Source organism: Ambystoma mexicanum, chromosome 3p (genome assembly GCF_040938575.1).
Source record: "Ambystoma mexicanum isolate Mex_15411 chromosome 3p, UKY_AmexF1_1, whole genome shotgun sequence".
NCBI classification, from domain to species: domain Eukaryota; kingdom Metazoa; phylum Chordata; class Amphibia; order Caudata; family Ambystomatidae; genus Ambystoma; species Ambystoma mexicanum.
In genome coordinates, this window is record NC_090925.1 from 462,383,954 (window position 1) to 462,411,108 (window position 27,155).

General features: G+C 38.5%; 1 protein-coding gene across 2 annotated transcripts in view; it reads right to left on the bottom strand.

Annotated features, from left to right (window-relative positions):
* The window catches only part of DOK5 (docking protein 5), a 1,034,624-nt gene that overhangs the window by 626,837 nt on the left and 380,632 nt on the right, over positions 1-27,155 (bottom strand). For both annotated transcript variants that reach the window (XM_069651127.1, XM_069651126.1), the window contains exon 2: positions 10,195-10,302. In XM_069651127.1, the coding sequence (XP_069507228.1) occupies positions 10,195-10,302 (108 nt within the window). The remainder of the gene's footprint in view (positions 1-10,194; positions 10,303-27,155) is intronic.

The window sequence follows — 27,155 nt, forward strand, 5'->3', positions numbered from 1 at the left end:
CCATAATTGGCTCAAGACTGGGTTACTGCAACGCCCTTCTTGTTGGTACCTCAGGGAAAAACATAGCTAAATTACAAATTGCTCAAAACTACACCCTCATGAATGCCACGGGTCTCTCAAGAAGAGACCACATCTCAGGACTCAGAGGCAGAATCACTGGCTTCCAGTCAAGGAGAGAATTATCTCCAAGACCCTTGCCCTTAACCACAAGTGTCTTCATGACCTGGCCCCCCCTTACCTGTCCCAGAGGATCTCCAAACCCTTCTCCTCCATGCCAGCCAGAATGCCCTACACCAACATGATCACTGTTCCTAAAACTCTGAAAATGTGTGCAGGCGGAAGCAGCTTCCCTACTCAGGCTGCTTACAACTGGAACACACTACTGCCCCACATCAGACTGATCGACTCCCATGCAGCCGTCCGCAATGCTATAAAAACTATGCTCTTTGTCTGATATGTCTTTACTAAACTTGCTTTGACTACCACGGCATTAGTGACTATGCAACCCTTGTCACACTTATGTTGTATAACCCTGTACCCTGTCTAAGAACCTTCCAGGGGAAGCATTCATGTAACCCTGAATCAAGCCTTCTTAAGCTCCTCTTATAGCGCCTCGATGCCCAAGGGCTGCAGTCCGCTCTACAAATCTAAATAAACAAATACATAAATAAATATGTGTGAGATTGGTTCGAGAGAAATTCCAAACAAATGCTATCATTGGGGATTGGCAGAGTATACTTTATGATCAAAGGTTATGCCGCATATGCAAGACTGAAGTAGAGACCATACGTCATGTTTTAACTAACTGCCCCATTTTACTGATTAACCAAACTCTTTAAAGGGCTATAATAGGTTTGTTCATAAATTGGCAAACATTAGCTCTGACCAATTTTGGAGTGTTATTCACTCAGGGACCTCTTTGGTTGTATCTACAACGGAATTTCATATTTGGAACGATTTTTAAAAATAATTTAATGTTTTTTAGAATGGAAGATGATTAGTTGATTTATTGAGATCTTCTTGCATTTTTTTCTCCGTTTTTATGTATTTTATTTTGTGTGTATGTTTGAAGATGATAGGTTATTTATAACGCACTTAATACCCAGAGGTTTCTAAGTACGGACCCGAGGTTTGAACCCATGTTGCTCCATGTCGTCTTGCTTCCAAGGCAAGAATGTTGCGGCTGAGCTATCCTCCCGAGGATGTATCTTGTTATGGTGATCTGTGTCTAAGGCTTGTGTTTTAGCCAAGAACACAATAAAAAAATGCATTTGCGTCCATTTAGATATGGCAAAGTTCCTTCTTCAGTTGGTAAAAATCGTTGTTGAATATAGTACAAAAATGCCATCACCTCTTTATTTGTATTTATTTATTTTATTTACTTATTTATACCGCGCCATAGCCCGCAGGCATCTGGGCACAACACTTACAACATCAAAAAAAAAACTTTAGGATTTAGTAACTAGTTCATTGAAACAGGGTTGTTTTCCGGTTTTTTCTGAAGACAGCAAAATGTGCCTCTGTTCGCATTTATATAGGGAGTTTATTTCAGTTTTTTATGGCATAAAAAGAAAAGATTTGCCATATCCTCTAGCTCTTGTCCTGCTTGGTGAGTATTTTCTTGCAGTTGTTTCAGATATTGCAGGGTCTCTCCATGCATACATGTATGGCTAAGGGTCAGTGTCTTAAGTTGAATTCTCTTTTTTTAGGTAACCAATGAAGCTCCCTATGATACTGTGAAATGTGATCCCTTCTAGTTGCGTTGTAGATTATTTGAATGGCATCATTCTGAATTATCTGCAATGTTTGGATGCTGCCTTTACTTGCACCTGCCAAAAGAGCCTTTCAGTAGTCCAGCCAGGGCATAATTATGGCTTGGACCAGAGTCTTGTAGTTTTGGCGAAATACTAGAGGATTAATATCTCTTAGAATTCTAAGATGGTAGTGCGCATTTTTTGGTCACATATTTGACATGACCATTCACATTTAAGGACGCTTCAAATATTGTGCCCAAGGTTTTTACCTTTTCGAACACTTTTATGATGCAAGAATCAAACGTAAAGTTTGTGTAGGATGGATCAAGTCTCTTTGTAGCCTGGGTGGATCCGAAGACCATAAATTCAGTCTTAGAACTATTAAGACATATCCAGCTTTCCATCATCCTCTCCCGGATGATCGAGTATATGTGATTGAGTGTTATAGTGTCCTTTGTATAATCCCCACTAAGATCCATGACCAGTTGGAAATCATTGGCATAGTTTGTGCAATGGAAACCCAATGTTTCCAATTTATCACACAGGAGTCTAGTATAGATATTAAATAAAATTGGAGAAATACAGGCTTCCTGTTGTATGCCATATTTGATAGCCATAGGGTCTGAACATACAGTGCCCCAGCATATCTTAGATGTTCTGCCACCTAAAAAGGAGCCAATCCATTCCACGTCATGTTTTGAGCAGTGGCCAATGTTTTCTAGTGTTTCCAATAGTTTGGTGTAATCGAGAAGACCAAAGGCGACCGAAAGATCCAAAAAAATGAGAAGGCCCGTTTTGCCCTCATCCATGCGCATTAGCATTTGCGTTTGCAGGTCTAACAGTCCACTTTCGGTACCATAATTTTGACGGAAACCAGATTGCTTATTGTGAAACAATGGGGCAGATTCAAAGTGGGTCTGCTATTGGTTAGTAGCCGTTTTATCCAGTATCTTTAGGAGGAAAGGAGTGTTTGTTATTGGGCGTAGGTTAGAAGGGTCCTTCTCACTAAGCCATATTTTTTAAAATAGGGGAAACCGCCACTTCCTTGATGGAAGTTGGTAAACTTTTATGCAAGAAAGTAGAATTTATAAAGCGTGTAAAAAATGGTGCACAGATGTTATTGTGCTTGAGTATGATCTTAGAAGGAAGTGTGTCCCTGATACAAGTAGTGGGTCTAATATTTTCAAGCATAAGCAAAGTGTCTGCCTTTGTTATTGCTTGGAATCTGAACTTTGGCATGGTGCTACATTTCTCTTTATACGTTTCTCTCTCTTGTTTTAATAATGTCTTTGTGGACCCTTGCAAGTTATTATTTTTTTCTCGAGCTAGAAGGACTTTATTTTGTAATGCGTTTTGTACATTCTCGCAGTCTTCCTTATTAGGGTTGGTATCTGGATTAAGAGCTCCAGGTTTCTCCCAAGATCTATATAGTTTAAAGAGCTTTTTGGTGCAGTGTCCTGCCTGTTTGATTTGTGCATCACAATATGTACCTTTTGCCTCAAGTATCTTTTTCTTGCAGTCTCTTTCTATGATTTTCCATTTGTCTTTATTGTCAATGGAAGGGTCTTCAGCCCATAATAGTTCTGCTTTTCTTTTTTTCTATTGAAGAGTTTTCAAGTCTTGCATACACCATTTTTGCTAGTTCGGGCGGTCCCTAATGGTCTTTGTTTTGAGTGGTGCAACGTCTTCTATCAGTTGGGAGGTTCGGAATTTGTACCTTTCTGACAGTCTATCTTGGGAGTCTAAGTCCGAGGTTTTGGTCATGATAGCTTGCATATATAATTCTAAGTTGCCTGCCTTGATGTTATCATAGTTTCGATTAGAAATTTTCTTTGGTGGCTCACAAATCAGTCCCTTAGATGTCGGCAGTAAGGTGGTGCATTCTATTTTATAACGGTCAGACCAGATACATGGGTTGGTGGTCAAATCACATATTTTGATGTTTCGAGTTGCCACCCAATCAAGTATGTGGCCTCCAGTATGGGTGGTTTATCATTTTGAATAGTTAATCCTGAATTAGTGAGGTATTCTTCCACCTCCACAGCTTCTTTGTACTTGATGTCCCCTTGCCAATGATTTAAGTTTCCTAAGAGTATGGTCAAAGTGTTTGGGCGATTAGTGGTGTTGAGTATGGATAAAAGATCCCCATTGAATGAGGGCATATCAATAGGTGGTCTGTAGAATAAACAGATATTAATGCAGGAGTTGGCTATCAGAGTTATTTTAGCACATAGGGCTTTGTATCCCAAACATTCAATTTGTGATTTGAAAATGCGAATTTCCTGTCTGCTAATAATAGTAACTCCTCCCCCTTTCCCTTCTAGACAGTTCTTGTTTAACATTTTGTATCCTTGTGGTGTTGCTAAATCAATGCTGGGGCCACTTTCTTGTAACCATGTCTCGGTGAGACATAGGATACCAATCTCATTCCAAGGATATAATCATGTAAATCCAGAGAGTGTTTAGGTAAGGACCTTGTATTAAGTAAGGAGAGTTTAAGGGTGTCAGATACTAGTTTAGTATCTGCAGTCTGAGGCATTGGGTTAGAAGCTCCTATGTTGTCTTCTGGAGCATTTTTGATGTGAGGTCTGTTTGAAATGCAGGTTTCGTTTCCTAAGGGCAGTGCTGATCTTGGTATTGCACATGCCACCGGGTTAGACGTGTTACCATGAGGAAAACCCATGTCAGATTACAGTAGTGTGAGAGCTAAAGCGTGTAGAAGTAGCTTACCTTAGGTAGGGGAAAGACGTGATAGAGTTCTGACACCCCTTCACCACCTACAACGCGGACCAGCGCAGCGCGGCCCAAATGTGCCAGTGGTAACATGCCGAAAATGAAATTATAAATCCCACCCTCGCAGTGAAATGTAGTTTCCTAGAAATACAGAACATGCCAGAGCTCTAAAGCATACCTTCAGAGCTGTCAGGAAGTATTTCAAACAGAAATAGCCAGGTGCCTTCCACAACAAATATCACTTTACATGTTAAAAACTAACAAATTGCAATCTACATTTCAAAGTTGTGCAAAAAATTAAACAATGGACGGACTTAGTATCAAAATGAATGTAACGAGACGTAGGAGCTCTGTACAATTATACGATCTGACTGGGTGGAAAATAATGCTGTAGTTGTAAATTCTAAATTATATGCTCACGTCATCTCATTTTGGAAATGGACATCCAGAAAGCCATTTAGTGAAATACCCTTCTCGGACTTTCAGAATTAGCTTCATGAGATTCAGATTTAATGTTTTAAACACTATTGAGATCTTGAATATACGCGCAAATGTGGATGAAGTACCAAAATGCTGTCGGTTTTGTAAGCAAATAGAGATGACTGAGTCCTAATGCATCTTATACTTGTTTGTCCTACTCTCTTGCCACAAAGAATTTAATATTTCTCCCAATGTGTTGCAAATATTGCATATGTAAATAGAGACAAGTTATGGGGGAAATGCTTCATGGTAAATCCTAAATAATGAAGATGATGGTAAATGCATTCCGGAAGAATATATGTTTACTTGAGTGATTGATGCAAAGTTTATATGGCAGGACTCATGATTGTAGATTTCAGATAGAGAAATGTTATTGTTTTTGTATTGGAGCAAGGAATGAATATTCTGAAATGTTTTATTTATTCTCATTTTAACTTTTATTGTGATTGTGTAATGTGAACTTTGTTGTGTTGTGATTTGTTCATAGTTCTTTTATTCTGTCTTTATCTTCTTAATATAATGAATTTTAGTTTTGTAAAGGTTTATGAATAAACCAAAATCAATAAAGGAAAAAAAAAAATATATACAATCTTTTCAGGCAGAGTTGAAGCAAGCAGACACACTCTGACACGCTGAAACTAGGATTATTCAATTTTAGCCTTGACTTTCACTTCTGCCATACGCTCAGTCACACACAAGCAATAATAAACTCTGGTAACTGTAAGCAACCAGAATTTAAAGGCGCAGACCTGCCCAAACGCGCCGCCGCTAACGGGCCGAAAATGAAATTATACATCCTGCGCTCGCAGGGAAATGTAGTTTCCTAGAATTACAGAACATGCCGAAGCGCTAAAGCAGATCTTCATTAGCTGTCAGGAAGTATTACAAGCAGAAATAGCAACCACTAGGTGCCTTCTACTACGAATAACAATTTAGATGTTAAAGAATAACTAATTCCAATCTAAATTTCAAAGTTGTTCAAAAAATTCAACAGTGGGTGCACTTAGCGTCAAAATTATCGTAACAAGGCATAGGAACTCTGTACAATTATACAATCTTTTCAGGCAGAGATGCGACAGTGAGACACACTCTGACAAGCTGAAACTGGGATCATTCAATTTTAGCCCTGACTTTCACTTCTGCCACACGCTCAGTCACGTACACGTAATAATATCTGCATATCAAGCAAATGTTTATTCAATGTGTATGCAAAGTGTGTTAAAGTTTGAAATCTATTCTATAGTTCTTTATCTGAACTTATAAATGGCTAGTTGGAAAGGACAAACATGATACATTCCTATGTTTCTGCTTAATTTCTTATTGGTTTAATACATTGTGTGTACCCCACTACATTTACAAATGCAATCATAAACACTTCTCCTTTAAATGTTAGCTTAATAAACAAATAACATACTCATCTGCCACTTGTTGCTGCAGCAAATTGTAGGTTTCTGTGAACTTCACTCAACCATATACAAATCCAATAATCAAACATGTGTAACATTGGCAAATTGGCCGCACAAAAATCAAAAGTTTGAAAATTTGACTGAGAGTGAACCTGGCCAAATTTGGTTAGGAGACTCCAGACACTGCCCCATTTATATCTGTGCCTAGAGGGACCACATCTCCCTGATGGCACCCATCAAGGAAGCAGCATAAGTGTCGGGTTGCTGGTGATACTCTCATTTAGAAGAGAATTGTCTAGCCTTCCAGTCCTGCACTGCCTATGTGGATAAGACCAGACTAATATTCAAATAGAAATGTCTCCAGAGGTAAGAAACAGCAAGCTAACACACTGTTGTTTGACCAGGTTATTAGCATTGTTCATTCCCAGAAGGATTCCCACATTTTGCAAACATAATCAAACATGATGTTAACATTTGAGGACCAAAGATGCGATGACATTTCCAAATCCTCACTGTTATAATATAGACTGTTGATGTCTAATGTCATAATTAAACATTTGTCCATTTCTTTTTCACTCCTTCAATCCTTTGCAAGGCATTTCTGCAATTATTTATAGAGGTGTGCAACTGCATGATCAACAGTTTCACAAAGCAATTAATATTGTAATACACAGAATCCATCAATCCACCTGTTTTGGTAATTATTGGTCAGCATGGACAGTCTATAATTGATTTATGTATTTGTGTCAATATATAGAGAAAGCATAATTTTAGATGTGTCTAGGAAACGGAACGCCTTTGTTGGCTTTGTGCATATAATAACTACATGTATCAGCATTCAGAATTTTATTTAAAATAGCTCTCATTTCACATAATCCAGATATTTGCTAGCAGTAGAGCCTGAAAGCTGCCAGAATATCTTGCTTATGTTTGCAATACACTTATGTTCCTGTTGCCAGCAGGGTTTACTACTATAGGGGGTACCTTGCACCGTTCTTGCCGACACAAACCTTCATTTTCAGAAATGTATTTTGTTGCACAATAAGGTTGGATAGCAGGTCATATTGTAGCTTAACAAGCATTATGCACATACATATTAATTCCAATAATGTAATAAGTGAATTGCATCTATTTTAGTGAAAGTGAATCCTCAGTACAAACAAAATACAGAGTACTAAAAAGAACGTTCCTCCACCCTACTGTACATGGAGTCTCAAATTATTGGGATTCTTTTTGTGATATCTGTGTTACAAACTGTGCTTTTGACAAGTGATTTTGAGCACAGCGAGAGAAGTGGCTCTTGTTGAATTTATAATGACATTCTGGGATTGGTGGCCTTGTCTTTACCTATGTATTCACTCAATAGTCAGATCCCAAGATATCATGTATGCACTAGAATATATGGCAGAGAAATCCTCAAGGATTGTTCTGTGAGGAACTGTATACATTTCAATATGAAACTGCAACATATTTTGAACATTGACAATGTTTGTATTCAGTCATTTTATTGGTTTAAAAGAAGATAATGTTGTCATGCTGTTGATTTTCATTCTATTGTTGGGGTCTATGAAGTGTGTACCATGGTCAAAGGGTGTCAGGGCAATGCACATGAACGTGTATATTGATGTATACATAACGATTAAGATAACAGATATGTAGCATTTTGTCTTCAAAAGCATTTAAAAGATTCACATTTTGCACAGAAGCAGCAACACAGCTGGCATGCTCTCCTAACCATGCCACCACTTTATGACAGTTCATTGTTAAGCTAAGCAAACAAATCCTCATTGTACTACAAACACCCGGGAATACACAAACATACACATAAGCACACACTGGAAGCTGAAGCAGAGATTTGCTTGGAACAATGGGTCTGTCTGGTGCTATGGATTGGAACTGCTACATAGCACCATAAGGCATACAAATCAAGGCAAACGCTGTAAAACTCTTCACAGTTGGACTTAACATTGAGGGCAAGTGGTGGCTCTGGGTGATTACCTTTTCAAAGATATACAAAATTCCTAGATCACGTAATCGAACATTAATATCCGGCGTGCATGTATATTTATTTACTCATCAGATAAATTCTTTCTTATCCCCGTTAAGCATCATGAACAATTCTTTGTACCTTTTTTGCAAGTTGAAAATTAGTTATTAGTAATAACCACTAGGAAAAAAGGGATGGTCAAGATTGAAAAACAAAAGAACTTCACACCAGAAAGCTAAAACCCATTCACAGTATGATGTCATGTGTGTCAAATTCAGCTGAATGTTCAGTAAACAAGTATTCAACCACCTAACATGCCCCACTTCATCATAACAACCAAAGTAAAACATTTCCAGAATAGAAGGCCTTATTGTAATAGTCCCATCATGTGCCATCAACAATCATGTTTTATTGGGAAAAGTTAAAATCTAGGCATTGCTCCCCAGCTCAAAGGTCCTTATTGGTCTGGTAATTCTTCAGGGAAGTATTTTAAATAGCATTTTATAGAACCAAGATGCCTTCAGCCTTAAGTATTTCAGCCCTCCCAGTACACTGGTATTACACAGTGATGCTATGTAGTGTGCATCTCAGTTGACACACACTAAAACACAGAATTATACATATATAGTGTGTTCATCCTGCATCAAGCTAAATTCAGCCTGCAAAAGGCACATTTGGCAGAAAAATAATCATGGCAGTCTAGTTTTAGGAAATGTACTCTGGCTGTAATCCAGCTTTTCTTTCATAGAGATTGTCAATGTTCTTCTGCTTCTATTTCTATGTTCTCTCTCAATTTGTTCCTCCTAAGAGGATGCCAAAGTGCCCTTACATCAATATGAGTGCTTTCCATACGAACCTAACAGAACATGAATGAATAGTTTATTGCAATTTTATATTGCTGTCACAAATGTAAAAGGACAGAAGATGTAGGTTGTAAGAAATTGTTAAAATTGTTGCATGTAATAAGAACTTGATGAGCTAAGAAAAGGTACAGGAGGCTATTCCTGACATGCATCCACACAGCCTGCTTTCACTCTGCTACTTTAATCCAATTTCAAAAATACAGAAGAGAAAAAGCCCTCAGTATAATTCCAAATCTTCAAAACCACAACCACTCCTAGCCCAATACCTCTTCAACAATGATCTCAAGAATTTTGAATTCCTACCTTTAATCCGTAGGAGCTCAAAAAAAGTGTCTGCAAGCAGCATTCTACTCTTATTTATATGAATCTGAACAGATAGAATAGAAAAGAAAACTATTTTTGTGAGGACAAACCTAGTATGTATGTTAATCTTCCACCATATGCCAAAATGAATCATAATAATCTTCAATCTGTATAATTAACCAGAGCAATTTTCATCACATGGTGGATAGAATTTACAATCAAATGCTGGATGTGAGTTGGGGCAGTACATCCGTCATTTGTCAATGCAGGACTTGAAGCAGGTTCATGAGGTTGGGAACAATGTTCTCTACCTCAAATTAAATTATGGAAAACAAGAGCATACTGCTCAATCAACGAACCACATGATCCAATAATTGCTCAGAATCTAATTGTAGGAGTAAATGGATATATGTAAAATCATGAAACAAAAACAGCACATTTTATACAATGATGAAGATCTTTTCTCTGGCTAATTGAATTAGGCTCATATTTTCACACAATGAAAAACTTGTTTAGAGAAATAAAAAGGTACAATTCCTAAATTGTAATTTATGCACTACTTCCTTTGGCACTGCACTAGTGAATCAAAGATCGTGCTGGGTGATTTATGAAGGACATCACAAAACAATATGAGAAAGATCAGTGTTTGTTGTATAAATGGCTGTTACCTTATGATAGCACTTGAAGTATGCTGCCTGTTCATCTGAGAATTTTTCAAGTCGCTTTGGTCCTTTGCTTGAAGCTTTCTTGAAAACTAACCAGCATCTTTGATAAATCTGTGGGCACAAAAATTACAGTTTGTCATCTTCAAGAATGTCTCTATTTGTGCTTTAACAAAATTAGCTTAGGGGCAATATTACAGTATGTTCTGAGAAGTGCATCACATGGTCCTGAGAGCAAATAGGAATGTAATTTCACCAAAATGCCAGGGGTAGAAGCAGTGACATCACACGACTCCTGACCTCTGATGGCAGGCATCACAGGAAGTGATGTTATGTGTTCCCACCCCCAAGTTACATCACGGGTAGTGATGACACACAACCTTTCACCGCTTGACAAAACAGGAAGTGGCATCACATAGCATTGTTCCTCAGTACACTAAGAAAAATATGGTTACTGCGAATGTAAGCCAATGTTCAATACAACAACCTGAACTATTTTACATCATTTTTTCTAAACTGTAAACGACAGAGCATCTCGAAGAGGGCAAAATCCAAAAACACAGGCACCAAGTGACTGCCAAGTGTCGGGCCGCAGGTTCGAAACAGCAACTGACCAACACAAGTCCAACCAGAAAAACAATGTTCTCGATGGTTGCAAGAAAAAGGTTGCCCAATAGCCTTTTTAGTAACCTTAATCAGCACAATATCTGGTTTTCGTATCATGGAAACCAACCAAAAACCACTCTCCATTCATTCAAGTGACCTCTGTAGGTAACGATGGTGCTTTCAACACTTTCACGGACCAATTTACGGTGGTCGACCTGTATTGGAACCACAGTGGAGCGTGCAAGCAAATTTTCTTAGATCAAGTAACCACAATATTGGATTCTTTACTGGAAATTGCTAAGTGCGCTACCCTAATTGTGTGTGGAGATCTAAACATTGATTGTGTTAACAATACTCGAAGCACAAAGACCAAATTGGCTACAGAATGGTGTTCAGAGAGGGACTTAAGAAAGTTGCATATGCTAAACGGAAACACTCTTGGCGACATACCAGCTACATCAACATGGAGACGATTAGAGCATAAGTCAACGATTGATTACATATTTGTCTCTGACGACGTCCACACAAGAGTGAAAAACATGAAGGTGGTTCAAACGGCCAACAGTGACCATGACATGTTACGAATGGAGGTGATGGTTCGTGGTCCCTCGGAAATTACTATATGGAACCGCAAAGTTTCAGTGGAATTGAACAGAGTAAGACTAAGACTGAACAAAAACGCAGTTTCTCAGATTTCACTCAGATTTCAAACCAGTTTTGCATGGAGAGCTCAACAGTTGAGTTTTGCCATCTCTTAACTCAGTTTAAAGCAGAAAGCTGGCTAAAGACACCCCAACTTTGCCTATAAACATAGCTTTGATCTAGAAATACTAAAAAGGATCATTTGATGCGCTGTGAAATTCGCAATACATCAGGTTTAAACGTACAAGCTTGCACAATTAAAAAAAGGGCTGCGAGGCAAAGATATGAAAACTGGTTACAAGCGCATAAACACTCAATGCTACAAAGGACGCTGAATTAATGCTTGACAGCTTATGAAATAAAAACTCTGGTGAATTTTGGTGGCTAATCATTAACTCACAAGCACCACAATTGGTGCTACAAGCAGCTTGGTGACTGAAGCTGAGTGGATTTCACATTTTACTGAGCTATACAGTAAATGTGAATCCACTTGTACAGTGCCCTCAGCCGGATTAATGTGTTGGGAGCTAACTTTCTCAAGAGATGACATTGTGAGTGTGATCAACAAAGCAAAAGGTGTGTGATGGGTTAAAGAACTACACCATAAAACAACACCCTGAAATTTGGGCGGAGGTCCGTTTAGCATTGTTTGAAAGGATCAATCGGCAAAGCTGAATGCCTAAATCTTGGAAAAGTGCGGTAATCGTTCCAATCTTTAAAGGAACTAGAGCCAGCCCTAAAGATTACCGCCCTAGTAGACTTTTGGGAAAGATCTATGCAACAACGTAAGATGGTCAACTGGGCGACAAAAACCATGCTTGTGGACTTGAGACAAGCGGGTTTTGTAAACAACGTTGGATGTGTGCTAAAGCCTCTTTTGTTAAATTTGATTAAGATGGAGGCGCTGAGAACAAACACAAAGGTCTATTTCGCATTCATCAGCTTTTCTTACGCTTTTGACAGCATCAACCAGGACTTACTATGGTACAAATAGAGGTCCTGGGGTTGTTCAGCTAGCTTGTTGGCAGCAATTAGAGAGTTACATATGGATACAACCATCAGGATCCGTTTAGATCAAACTGGCACTCTCGGCAGAGATCCAAACCTATGGGCAGTAAAACAAGGTTGCCCATTGGCCGCAGTGATATTCAGCCTGTTTATCTCTATATTGGAGTAGCCTTAGATGCTGTACAATTGTTTCCTCCAAGAATCCACAGGTCACATCTCAGTTGGCTCTTGTATGCTGATGATCTGATCCTGTTGGACGTTACTCCACTAGGTCTACACAGAAAACTAGATGCAGTAGAATCCTACGTGAAAACAAATCATCTACACAATAATATAAAAAGATGCGAGATCTTGTTACTCCATAACCTGAAAACAGTGAGGCACACCACACGTAAGAAGTGTTCTTGGTCTTTGGGGCAGGAAACCCTGAGAATATCAACCAGCGCTAGATATCTTGAAATGCAAATAAGTGCAAGTATCTATGACGGCCCATGGGAAGTGGTGGATATTTGTATTTATTTGTTATATTTTAAAGGTTTGTTCAAACCAATAATATTAAAATTTAAAAAAAAATATTAGGGTATCAAAAGTTGCAAAAGTGAAGACCCAATGGCAAATAACAACAGCAAGCTATAATGTGAAAACATTCTCTAAACTATTACTTAAAATGTTGGGGTCATTGCCAAAAACCAATAACTAGGATGTATTCACATTACATAAATTGGGGGAATCACTGAAATCTCTGCATAACAAGGCTATGAACCTTCAAGAATTCAGTGACGATTGTGAAGGCCTTTTATATAAAAAAAATAAAGTCCCAGGAACACATGAACAATCAGAAGAACAACATAACTATTGTGAGCACTTGTGTAGGAAAGTGTAGGAATGTACACACAGGGGGTGAGGAAAACATGAGCATGAAGTTGTTTGTTAAAGAATTGCTGGAAGGTATTCCAAAAAAGTTAAGTATGAAAATGATCCAACTAGATAACAAAATATTGAGAATCCACAGATATCCAGAATGCTAACTATCTAAGTAGACTCTATGGACCTATCACAATGCACTTTTAAGGGATATCTACTATGCCTGCAAAGAGCTGAATATGGATTAACAGAGGAAATGTTTTAGTTTATTTATTTTCACATTTAAAAAGCGTGCTAAACCCGAAGGCATCAAGACGCTGATACATACATGTTACCGGCATTACTTTAATAGATTGCACAACAGACAGAAGTGGTGGCAGGAAGACACCAGATCCAAATGTATACAGTATTATAAATCCAGTATGAATATTACTAAAACCACATTTCTGGTAAATTACCATAACTAGGATCTGGCAAGTTACGAATTTTAGTAAAAAATGGAAATAGCTGTCGCAATTCCGATGGGGTACACATTCCTGGAGAATCCCTTGGTGCCTGATGAAATGCTCCATAGACTACGCCTCCTTTGCGTGCAACTTTATAATGCACGTACTACTGTGGCACCAATGTGGTGGCAAATACCCACTTTTGGCACGGCAGTGATGCTATTCTACAGTCTCCCGGACCATGAGCAGCATATTCATGTCTTCTGGTCCTTTTGTCCCTGTTGCCTTTTGGCTTCCCCGACCTGGGCTTGTTTGCTCCTGGATAGCTTCTGCCTTTTCCTTCTCTGCTCCTAACTCTACGACATTGTGAACTTGTTTTGTCCCTGGATTGCCTCTTGTCTCTCCCTTTCTTACCAACCAGCGTTTTGGCTCATCAACCTCAGCTTGCCTTCTGGATTGCGTATGGCTTCTTCATTCCTGGATTCTGGTATTTGACCTCCTCTGTTTTTGAGGAGTGAGTTGTACTTGGGTTAGGGCTATCACTAGAGGATCTGCAGCCAGACACATATCCAAACTGTGGGTAAGATAGTTCTTAGACAAGTATACAGTTTAATTTTGTTTTGTCATTGGTCTACAACCAGGCCGAGGCTTCCTCTTGGTGTCCAACTTCAAAGTTGTACACAAAGCATTAACCTTCTTTACTTCCTCCACTTCAGTTCCTTTTTATGTTGGAGAATACTGACTTAACCCTTATTAGTCAATGTAGCGCAAATGTTTGAGCTTCAGATTTACCTATTGCCACTCCAATAGTCGCAATCTTATCCAAAGGTGTCATCAGCATAGATTGCAGATGATATAGTGACTTAAAAATAGTGCGTGAAATTGGTAACCCATCTCTTGTTGGTTCTGAAAGCACCATAAGGCACCATTCCAATTCAGTTGGAATTGAGCCATTAGCTGCATAACCTTTGACTATGTTGTACCTTCCTTTACATTATTCTGACCACAAGATGCACAGTTGTTATAGGCTAATCCTTGTTTTACTACTTTTGGAGATTTGGTTACTTCCTTATTTGCAAAAGGATACCCAACACCCTGTGACGGAATACAGAAAGGTGAGTTATTCTTTGGTAATGGATCATTATCCACACTAGCAAATAGTGGAGGGGCAGATAGTATGTAGGGTATGCCTTCCACTGATGCCAGCATTAGATCATTTTTCACCACATCTATTTAGCCTTGCAGTTCTCCCACAACCTTCTTTGCCCATAGTAGAAGACACTTTGAGTGTAGAACATCTGGGGGAGAGAGATTCTGTTTCTTTCCTTTTACCCATGATACATACATATTGTAAAATGTCAGTTAAACATAGTTAAATTCATCGATTAAAATCATATATCTAAAATATGGAACAGTCCAGAAAAGTCTAAAAGGTTTAGATCCAGGAGATACTCACCAATTTTTCTTGTCTAGGAGCAAACCAATAAAAATAGAAGAATACAATAGAATGTTTCTGGGGCATTTCCAAATCATCCAATGAGTACTGCCATGAACAAACACCTGTTCTAATTCTCCAGTCCCTCAATGTTCTCCCCTCATTGCCTCTCACTCCTATTCACTGGGCTTCTGTATCGTAATGGCACCTTAAATGTTAGTGTGTGGCCTATGCATTCCAGACTATAGATACTCATTTTACAGCAACTTCGCCACCATAAATGTTTTTTAAACCTTCTCTGCATCTAAAAGCACATGACTCCTCCCAGTGGTCTTCATACACCCACACTGCTCATTTAAACATTTATAATACAGTTAAGAATTTCAAATAACCTATATTTGTCACAAATTGGGTAAATACATTATAGAAATGAGTGAATTGTGTACATAATTACTGTACTAAATTCAATTACAAACTGCATGTTGGAATGGAAAGCCTTATCAGACTTTTTGAAAGATTACAATTAAAGGATGTGTTCTACCAGATTTTTCAAAATATCATGAAACCACATTACATGAAATCTCTGAAACACTGTTAAGTGTCTTTGGAATCTACAGTTTCCTACAGTATTAAGCGAAATTAACTGCTGGTAAAATTTCACAAGTAAAGTTTTAACTGAAGTGAGATATCTAATTGATAATTTCCAATTAGAACATATGAAGCAAAAGGAAGTTTGAAATAACTTAGTTTTAATATCTAAAAAGAAAGCAGCCCTTAAACTAAATATCCACAAAGTTGCTAACGATGAAATCTCAACTGATGAGGCACGGCATGGGCATTTAATAACTCGTACTCATGTATAATAACACAACATGTTAATAAATAGTTTTGAGCAAAACATTTTTGGCTAACATAGAAATAATTGGTCACAGGTGTTAAGAGAAAAAATGAACTGGATTAATATATTTGGAATATTTGCAACAGTCCCTGAGAAGACAGAATCGTCTGACTTACAATAAAAACAATGTTATATGTTAAAATATATTTTACAGCTGAGAAACCAATAGCACATACATGCACTTTGGAAAGATGGTAATAACATCAAGGATGTAAAGTAAAACATTCATGTATAACTTAGACTTTCAAGAAAACTCGGGCAAATATGGTATAGCACCGTGGAAAATCCTAGTCAAAGCTGCCTTCTATGTTTAGTAAGAATAGTCTAATTCCACGGGTTAAGGATTTTGATTATCTGGGGATTCATGTTGCTATACCATTGATCGGGAATCTGCACATCGTTAAACAAATAAATAAATTTAAGTAAGCTCTGGGGTGAGATGGGGGTAAGATAACGTATGAATATTCCAAAAACCCAACTCATAGACCTAATAAAAAAATCTATTTTAGCAAATTAGAATCTGTGGCTCAATATGGAGATTCACTATGGGAGTTTGAGAACGCAACTGAACTGCAAGTGGTATTGAATCATTTTTTCAAAATGTTCCTTGGCTTACCACAATCTGCACCAAATTATGGTGTCCACATAGAGATGGGTACATTATTTCGAGCAGATAAAATATCAGTCAAACTGATCTTGACCTGGATAATAATCTGGTGCAACCTCAAGGCAGGAATTGACACAAATTAGGTTTTTAAAGAATAAAGAACTATTAGATAAAAATAGAGCATTCTTGATCCCATGGCAGCTGTAGGTAAAAACATTCGTAGTGAAAATAAATGCACATCAACACTTAATTAGATCACCAATCCTGGATGTGCCTGTAGCATGGCAACTAACAACACAGGCACTATCATTCATTAAGGAAAGACCGGAATCACTGGAATTATGAAGGTTATCTAACTGCAAACATGTCATATTAACTTCTGGTTTGATCCAAAAATATTTAGCATGGACAAATAACTCAAATGAAATAATTGTAATCATCAGATCAAAATGTAATTGCCTCCCTGTGAGAGCGATCACCTAACAGTGGTCAGACAATATTGAGGGGAAACAATGCCTGTTATACCAAGCATCAGAAGAAGATCTTCTTCATGTTATGATTTTTTGTCTGGCATACAACACGATCAGGCAAGAAGCCTGGTCCCTATTTTTTAGAGAAATACAATTTACTCAGTGTCCCCCAGCCTTGCTCTATTTATTTGTGCTGACCCATGAGGCAGGTGCTGTCTAGAAGGAACGTTTTTCTTACCTCCCAAGATAAGAGAATGTCACATACATTTTTCAGTTTGTTTGGCCTCTTAGTTTGTCTAATGAAGATCTTCTTACTACCATTTTATGAAATATGTTTGTATGCAAATTAGGCTTGTATTCCATCTATTTTGACGTCCGTGTATTGTATTGTATTGTTCTTGTATTTATAGATTATCTAATCACTTGCACTTTACACCATTAATGTGGCTAATGTGTTTACAATGAAATAAGCATCACATTTTTTAAATCGTGCATAACAATATAGATTGCAATCTATGTTTTAATTCAACATGCTATGCACATTATGATGAATTTTAATGAGTATCAACAAACAGGTTTACTATTAATCATGTGTTTTTCTACATGTTTTGCTGTGTTTTTTCAGAACGTTTATTCCAAAATAACCATTGATTAAAATTAATAGTTTTGTAAATTAAGTTGGTACAATGTCACACATGATGGTTGATTGATCAATACATAAAGGAAATGAGACCAACATGCAGTAAAATCAGTTTTTAATATGTTTTTCCTAAGCAGATTGACTATGCGAAAAGCATATTTTTGGGAAAGGATTTTTACAAACACGCTATAAACTATCTCTTGGTGCTTAAGGGGTGCAGACAACTGGAGGGTGGAAAATTCAACAATAAAAAATGTATGTGATATCACACTTTTTGTTGTTTGAAGCATTTGAACAGAATATCCAATGGAAGGTGTGGACTTAAAGGTTGTGCACTTAAAGGTAAACTCACAATAAGAACTTTTTCAAACAGTAAAATTATTCAGGGTTAGGAAATGAGAGTAAACTAATTATGGATGCAAGGTGATCAGGAAGAGAGAGTGTTGGCCTGTGTATCATTAACAAATCATAATTAGAACACGTTCATTCATGATAGCTGTGAATATATGCTTCTTCCATACATCTGTGAGGATTCATAACATGACTCTTTAAGGATTGTCATTAACAGAAACACAAGCATTTTCTCCAAGTTCAAAGTGAAATATTTGAAATGCAGAGTGCATATTCCAGTGTGCACACCTCATATGGGCCAGCTGTGTATTAAATGTGATAAAATACATTGAGGCTACGTCTCCACTTGTCAATTGGCTCTCAACACAACATTTGTGAAAGACGTAATGGTGAATTACCAAATGGGCCAATATGGCCAAAAGTAATTTATGTTCAGCACTGCAGTCATATTCTCATAAGTCAATAAATATCAAAGTTAACAAAGTGGAATTTAAACAACAGCTGGATATGGTTCATCTAAGAAAAGTACAACATACACATTTAGGAAACAGGAAATGTTAGATTATCAACAAGGGTTCTGTTATGGAGGTGGAGTGACCAAATACAAGGGAGAATATATTTATATAATTTATTAAGATATTGCATAAGAAGTTGAGGGGATATGAACGGAGTGGCGGAGCTACAGGTCCTTCTCCTTGTTTAACCGCCAGCTCTCTCCGTCTGCATTCCACCCCTCATGTTCCTATTCTGGAACACTTATCACAGATGACATCATTCTTATGATTACCATCACTGGGCACGAACATCAGATGACCATTGTTCCACACTCTGCCATCACACATTCTCACAGTATGCATGAATACCTCAATCACTTTAATGGGCTTTGACCACATGCTGCCATCCACCCTAAGTGCCTCTGGCAGCCTGATCCTCACACAGTAATCCACATATGGAATCTTACTTACTCTGCCCTGATTTATTAGAGAGTTGCCTCTTCATAATCTTTGCTTTCACATCACACAATAACACCTCCATACCCAACACAGCACTCATCTACCCCGGAAACAAAACAATTTTGTGTTTGCTCTCCTACCTCTACTCACCTCAAAGGGTGACACACCTGTCATGCTGTGCGGTGTAAACCTATGTGCCACCACAGTCATCCTCACCACTTCCTTCCAATCCTTACCATTCGACCATGCCCACCAAATCACCTCTTTCAATACTCTGTTATACCTCTCAACAATCCCGTTTGTCTCAGGATGATAAATGGCACTGGTTAGGTGTGTAAGGGACTTCCCTTTTAAATACTCCTCCATTTTCTTGGACTTAAATTGGGAGCCATTGTCAGTCAGAATCACCTCCGGATAACCCTCACAACCACATACTTCTTCCAAAAATTCAATAATAACTTTAGTCAAAACACATGACAACATCTTAACTTCAGATTATCTTGCCAACATAGCAATTACAACTATAAAAAAGTCTGGTAACCCTCACTCTACACCGTACCTAGAATATCTATAGCTAATTTCTTCCATGGTCTATCAGGTACATCTGTCACAACCATCGGATATTTCTCACTTACACACCCTTTATCACACTTATTGCAAAGGATACAGTTCCTCATACTTCTTTCAATTTGCAGATCACAACCAGTCCCCCAACATGTGTTTCTTGTCTCCCCTCAGCAAGTAATCATCCTGACTGCTCAGTTTATGTCTTACACTCCAATAACCTTCAGCATCCACTTCTTGAAACCTTCAGCTCCCACTTCTTGAACCTTGTTAATTGGAACTGTGCTCTTGTTTGGATTTTCCATTACAAACATTATTTTGGCATCTTTTCCCATCTCCTCCACCTATTCCTATTTGGATATAGCAGAATCCTGTATTGTATAAATCATCTCTTGTTGGACTTCCATTACTTCACTCTCTTCCTGAATGTTTGTCATCCTTGAAAGACAATCTGCAGCATAGTTCTTCACACCAGGTATGTACTTTATCTCCAAATCAAATTCCTGCAACCTAGAAACCCATTTCCTTATTCTTCCTGATACTTTATCAAGACCCTTAGTCATGAACGCCTCTACTAGTGGTTTGTGGTCAGTGTGTAATTCAAATTTTGTTCCCCATACAAAGCTTCTGAGCTTGTTAACTACCCAAACAATAGCTAGCGCTTCTTTCTCAATAGTAGCATATGCTTTTTCTGTCCCTTTCAGTAGATGGGAAGCAAATGCTATGATTTACTCTTTTCCATCGTGTACTTGTGTCAACACTGCCCCCAAACCAACGTTGCTTGCATCCGTCGTGATCATTGTGTGTCTTCCCCTCGCATAATTTTTCAATGCCGTTGCTGCTCCTAAGGCACTTTTGATGTACATGAATTCTTCCTCACATGCTTCACTCCATTCAAACTTTCTGTTTATTTTTGTTAAATCCCTTAGCATAACTGTGTGGTTGAAAAATCTTTTCACATATTTTGAATAATATTCGCCCATGCCCAGAAAAGTCCTTAGCTACTCTATGTTGTTTGGGGTGGCTATCCCTTCTATAGCAGCGCCATCAATTCATGTCTGGGTGCAATATCATCCTTCGATATGACATGTGTATTTGATTTCTTTCCTATTGACCTTTGATTTTTCCTTGCTCAGCGTTACACCTATATTATGCAATTTCATGAAGACCTTTTCTATCCTTCTATTGTGCTCTTTTTCCGTATCTGCATAAATCAGTATATAATCTTGAAAGAAGATGACGTCTTCAGTCCCATCAAATATACGATGCATAATTTTCTGAAACACAGAGGCTGCTGAAATGAGACCAAAAGGCATCCTCCGGTACTGTTATAACTATTCTGGTGTAATAAATGCAGTGAGGTGTCTTGAATCCTTATGTGGTTGAACCTGATAGTAGGCAGAAGTAAGATCCAATGTTGAAAATACTTTAGCCAATCCCATGGTTGAAAGCAGTTCTTGGATATTGGGTAATGGGTGTCTCTCCGGGATTATGCATTTATTTAACTTCCTTAAATCAATACACACCCTCACTTTTCCAGAGCTTTTCCTCACAATCACAAGAGGCGAGACCCACTCTGCAGAATCAATTTTCTCTATAATCCCTTGTTCTTCTACCTTTCTTAATTCCTTTTGTACCTTTTCCCTCATAGCCAATGGAACACTTCTCAATTTTTGAGCAACCGGTTTGCACTCTTCCTTAAACTGGATGTGGTATGTAATGCACAGCCAATACCATCTCTAAATACTTCCATCTTCAATTTCTCTGCATCTATTTAATTTGACTCCACAGCATATATCAATTCTTCTGCACTGGCATCAAGTCATACTTTGAGCCATGCTTGTTGCGTCCAACTAAGCAAAGGCGATGCACCTTTCTTTGAAACATACACTTTTCCTATTGCCTTCCTATCTTTGAATTCCAACATGGCTCTGAACCAACCTATGATATCAATTTCTGTACCTCCATAGGCTCTGAGATTGATGTCAGCTTCATTGAGCCATTTGGGACCAATTTTCTTCCACATTGTTTCTGGTAATAATGTATATTTTGCTCGAGAGTCTGTCATCATTCTAATCGGTTTACCATTCACCATGACAATGGTTTTTGGACTTTCCAGTTCCACTTCATTATCCTTGATGCAAATTGTGAAAACACATTCATCTCCTTCATCGTTTCCTTCATTGACAATCTAATTCATGTTGCTTTTTCCAATCCTCCAACATTTGGCCAGTTGACCTCTCCTGTTGCAATTTCTACTTATTATGTGTAATGCAGGACAGTCAGGACTACTGTCCCAATGCTTCGACCTCTGCCTCTTTGACTACTTTGAGGTCACCAAATTCCCATGAAACATCCCTTGTTGTATCCACGGCTTCTCATTCCTCCATTGTATCTGGATGAAACCGGAACTTTGGCATCTTCTCTTTGGTTCTGTCTTTAATGAACTGTCTTTCACTCTGCCTTCTAATGTCTTGACACAGTTTTCCATGTGCTCCACTTCTTTGGCGATCCAAAACACGACCACTAGAGGTGGATCATCTTCAGCACATAACTTCTCCCGAACTTTGGTACTACTACATTCTAGCATGAACTGATCCCTTAATTTTTCTTCTAGTTGTTGACCAAATTTGCAGTTCTTTGCCAATTCCCTGAGAGTTATGCATTGTTCAACACTTCCTCTGGTCTCTTGTCTTCTTTTACCAAATCTTTATCTCTCCAGTACAGTACGCAAATTCTTTTCATAGTGTCTACCTATTTTCATGATGCACTTTTCATACTGGTTCATATCCCCACATTCTGCGGCTGACAAGTCTGGTAGATCCTCATATTTCTCCTGGCCAGCCAGACCTAAACAGTGTAGCAGTAGTGATTTAATGTTCTCCACACTATAATTTGCGCCGCACACTACACTGGCATAGTGCTCAAAAGACTTAAACCACCTCTTCCAAGGTAGAATTGGCTAACCCATCTCTGGTAGAAACATAGCTGGTGGTGAAACACTATGCATTGACATGTTTCTTGTGGTGTCTCCTGCTTCACTTAACTCAATGGTTATTGTTTTTTTTAAATTTGTTGCCACAATTCTCTTGCTTGTCCTCGTTCTTTTTACTGCTCACTGTAGCATTTGTCTTCTTTCTCCTCATTTATTTTCTACACATTTAAGTGTAATTATTTGTATAGTTCACCAGTATCTAGTATTGTGAATAAGGAGAGAATACATTCTTTTTTTAAATAAGAAATTTGGGACGAGGAAGCAGAGGATTGCCCCTCTATATTTTCTTGCTATGCTCCTGACTTCTGTGTGTCTTGTCCTTCTTTTTTTTTTAAATGGGCCTATCGTGGCCTGTTACCCTGCTCTGTATAATACCAGACTTTCAAGGTGTGTTGCCTTGGAAACGCACATTAATCAAAATGGCTGCACGCACGGAATGTTTTATTAGGTCCTTTTTTCTACATTGCCGTTAGTAGTGTGCTTGCGTTACTGCTTTATAAGATGCAGCTGGTGTACAAACGCTCTCAGCTTCCTTTCTTATACATATATTCAAGTAAGCACACAGTACCTTTTTTGTCGCCGTCTTCTTTGTACTGTAAATTATTGGTCACTCGTCTTTCTGGCTCGAACTGCTTTCCTCGTTTCTTTTCTAGATGGATTTGCATCTGTGTATGGGCGGTATGAGCAGAACGAGATCATCGTTGCCACGTGAAGTGACCACATACAAGGGAGAATATATTTATATAGTTTATTAAGATATTACATAAGAAGTTGAGGGGATATAAATGGAGCGGTGGAGCTACAGGTCCTTCTCCTTGATCAACCGCCAGCTCTCTCCATCCACATTCCACCCCTCATGTTCCTATTCTGGAACACTGATCCCAGATGACATCAGTATCAACTATGATACTACAGGAAGCCAGGCTTACATCATCCCCCGCAAGACCCTATAACACACTGTCACACTGGAAATAGAAAACAGTTTAACTATTTGTGGAATGCTGTGGAGTGTGAAGGCATGATGGTCTGGATGAGGGTTGGTGTTAGTGGCTGTTTCTTACCCCCAAAATTATATGTGCTTTATTTGGTCATACAACTTTTGGGTTGGTGACCTTCACATATTCAATGGTCACTTTGGAAAAGGCTTCATCCCCTTTGGAGAAGTGACATTTTAAGAACATTCCCTCAGCACAAGGAAAACATGATCCTTATAGGAATTCCCTGGCCCCCGCTTCTGCTAGTGCCCTAGTTGTACAGCTTGTGTTTACATTTTGAGAACCAGATGGTCTCTCAGCAATAATGTTTTTGAAAAAGATGCCATCACCTTTTCCTCAAAAGCAGTTTTAAAACCATAGGAGACATTTTCAGTTTTCACTTTTTTAAAGTTTACAAATGATATCTGTTTACAGAGATCTACTAAACTATACCAATGTCTGCATATGTGCCTCAATTAGGCTCACATTTGACTCATATGAAAGGAAAGCTTCAAATCATTTTTTTTTATCTTTATTACCTGCTAGCAAGTCTGAAAATATTAAGGGCCAAATGATCAAACTAGCTCAACTTCCTAGTGTGTTCATGAACATTTGTTAAACAACAACACTAATATGACTAGCAAAACATCCCATGACATGTTACTGATGCTCATATGGCAATGATCTGGAGGGTAACTGGTTAATACGTCATCTACAAACCATGATTTATGGCTATGTTCCTTAGTGTTTTAAATTCAGACTTAACTGGAACTTAACTCAATCTCTCTCCAACATCCAGGGTATATATATGGAATAAAACGGCTTCTCCAGTTAACTGCCGTGAAAAGGATGGTGGTCATATGACACGTTTTAGGATCATGTCAGTTTTAGAAATAACAAAGGATATAGCAGAATTTGCTACTCGTAAGAAAGAAGCAAATAGTAAGAACCTAAATATCTAACTGATTACCTAAGTGTAGACTGATAATGCAATCTATTGTGAACTCGAACCTCAGTAGCATATGATCTCTGTACTGACAGTCTTTTTCTGGAGATCCAGCATTGCGAGACACGGTTCTTTCTGTGTTTCCACTTCTTGTACGCTGGTGCTCCTGTGACGTTCTGACATCGGACGTAACACACTGGCCACATCAGGCATTGGCTTTGATGTTTCGACCATCTTGGGAGTGGCATGAATGGTATATGATGGTTCCCTGATATATCACTGAGACATACCTTCTGGTCCAGGTAGGTTGCCATTACCTGCCATGCAGGAGATGGGTCAGCGGAGGGTGTCTTGTGGACTGAAAACCCAGCTCTTTCAATGAGATGGGAGATTATAAATATAGATGTAATCTTGCCAGGATTGTAATGATAGTTTTCACCCTATTGGAGGATGGTATTGGTCTGAATGCAAACAGACAGGCAATTGAAGATAATTATCGTAAATGTATTACTACTTTTGTCATGTTTCTCTCAAAATTCAATTCCAGAAAAAGAAAAAAACGCAGACAGTCATATAGGTGACATAAGTAATAGTGTTGTGTGACAAGGCAGGCTCTTTGCCACAAATTAAGGAGTACAGTTTGCCACAGAATAAGAAGTACAGTTCAGGTGAGTTGTGATAGCTATGATTTGACCTTCCAGTAAAAATACCAAAATAAAAGGATCATTGTCCACACAATCAAAATGGCTATAACATATCTTGGACTGATCTGCATAAATAATTTGCACATAATAACAGCAGGTCCTTGTGAAATTTTCCACTGAAAGCTGTTGGCCCACTTTAAAACCCTGATGATGTTGACTGGTGTTTCGATGTAGAGGATCGTCCAGATAGCACAACTGAAGATAGTCATGAACGTGCGCTGGTGCCCTTTAGCACTAAGGCATCCGTGAGTTTCAGGCCAAGGTTCGAGAGTTCAGGTATCCAAAGGGAGCGTTGTGAAGGATCGTGTGTCAGCTCACACGCCATTGCACACATTCTTCATAACCTAATTGCAGATGTATCATCACCTTATTGCACTGAAGGGACTAGAGTGGGAGCTAAGAATGTATTCATGCCACCCTGGTGGTGATGCTATGATATTAGCAAAAACATACAATTCTGTTTATGCAACGTTGCAGGAGCTTGAAGAGCACTGCAACAAGGAAGGCATGTTTAGTGATAAATGTAAGAATGTGTGACCTGAGATAGGTAGTTTGTGCTCAACTGACCCTTTTGGATTAATGTCAACTCTGGAAGAAGTTAAAACAAATCTATTTTTCAATGGGACAATGCTAGTGAAAAACACTTTGTGAATCAGGCCATAGGGTGTCATTTTGAAATCTTTGGAGCAGTTAAGTGCAATAGCACAAGAGCAAAACCATATTCTTTCAATAGATGTATCCACCCAAGCAATGAACTGGGGCTAGGGCAACAATCGCCTGGTGTAAAAATGCATAGCAAGAATATTTTTTTTGAACTATGGCATTTGCCCAAGTTCTAGCGCAAAGATCTTCGAGTTGAATCCCTGGAATGTATTGATTTTTACAATTATATCAAGGCGCATCACTTTTCAATCAGCACAAGCATCTTAACATGTAAAAGTAAATGAGCCTCTTGATGTAGTGTGTTGAACTATTGCCTGAGACTTCTCTATGCAGCCTGGCCTTCAATCAGGTCTTCATTCTTCCAAGGTCGATATATTAAGTACCCTTTACTAGGGAAATAATAGCTCATAGTGTTGCATTGATTAGAAGCGGTTAAGAAAGAGGGTACTATTATTTGTGGGGCACCCATATCATTTAGCCCTTGAAATAATAAGGCAAAACCAATCCCTGCTGCATAGTTTGGTGTGGAGCTTTGGTGCTTATTGCATTAAACTTGACAACAATGACTACATTTCATACTACAGGCCATTGCATCAGAGGCAAAGGGCTTGCAGGGTTTTGGTTTCAGAGTTGCAATTAATGGATGATGGCAGATGATATTACTGTACACAAGCTGCTAGGTTTCAAGGTCTGTGTATGAGAGAATTGACCGTCGTTATGTTGCTGATATAAAGAAAATTGATAACCAATCTGATACACTCACGCTTCATCTTGCAAACTCTGGGCCAGGCTCTCTGTTTTCTTCAAGTGACGAGCTATGCTAGATCTCATCTCATGTGTCAAAATAAAGAGGTGCAAAAAGGGCATCTTAATGTGCACATCCTGGATGAAAACCTACTTATGTGTCTGTCCTCCCCCCTTTGCACACTTGAGCAAATAAGAGGGAGTTTCTTGTCATTTCTGTCTGCATCCCACATTTGCCGAAAAGGAACACATTCCTATGCACCTGTCTGGAACAGCTGCAGGGGTTTGTGCCAGGCATGACAGGATAGTTGCTGACCCTGTAATGATTTTTTTAAGTGTGATCTGCTTCTGTCACCCGTTGAATGGTATGGTATTTTTTATTTATATAGCACCTATACACGGGCAAGTGTTACAAAGCACTCAAGGAGGGTGGGAGCAAGGGGAAAAACAGCAATCG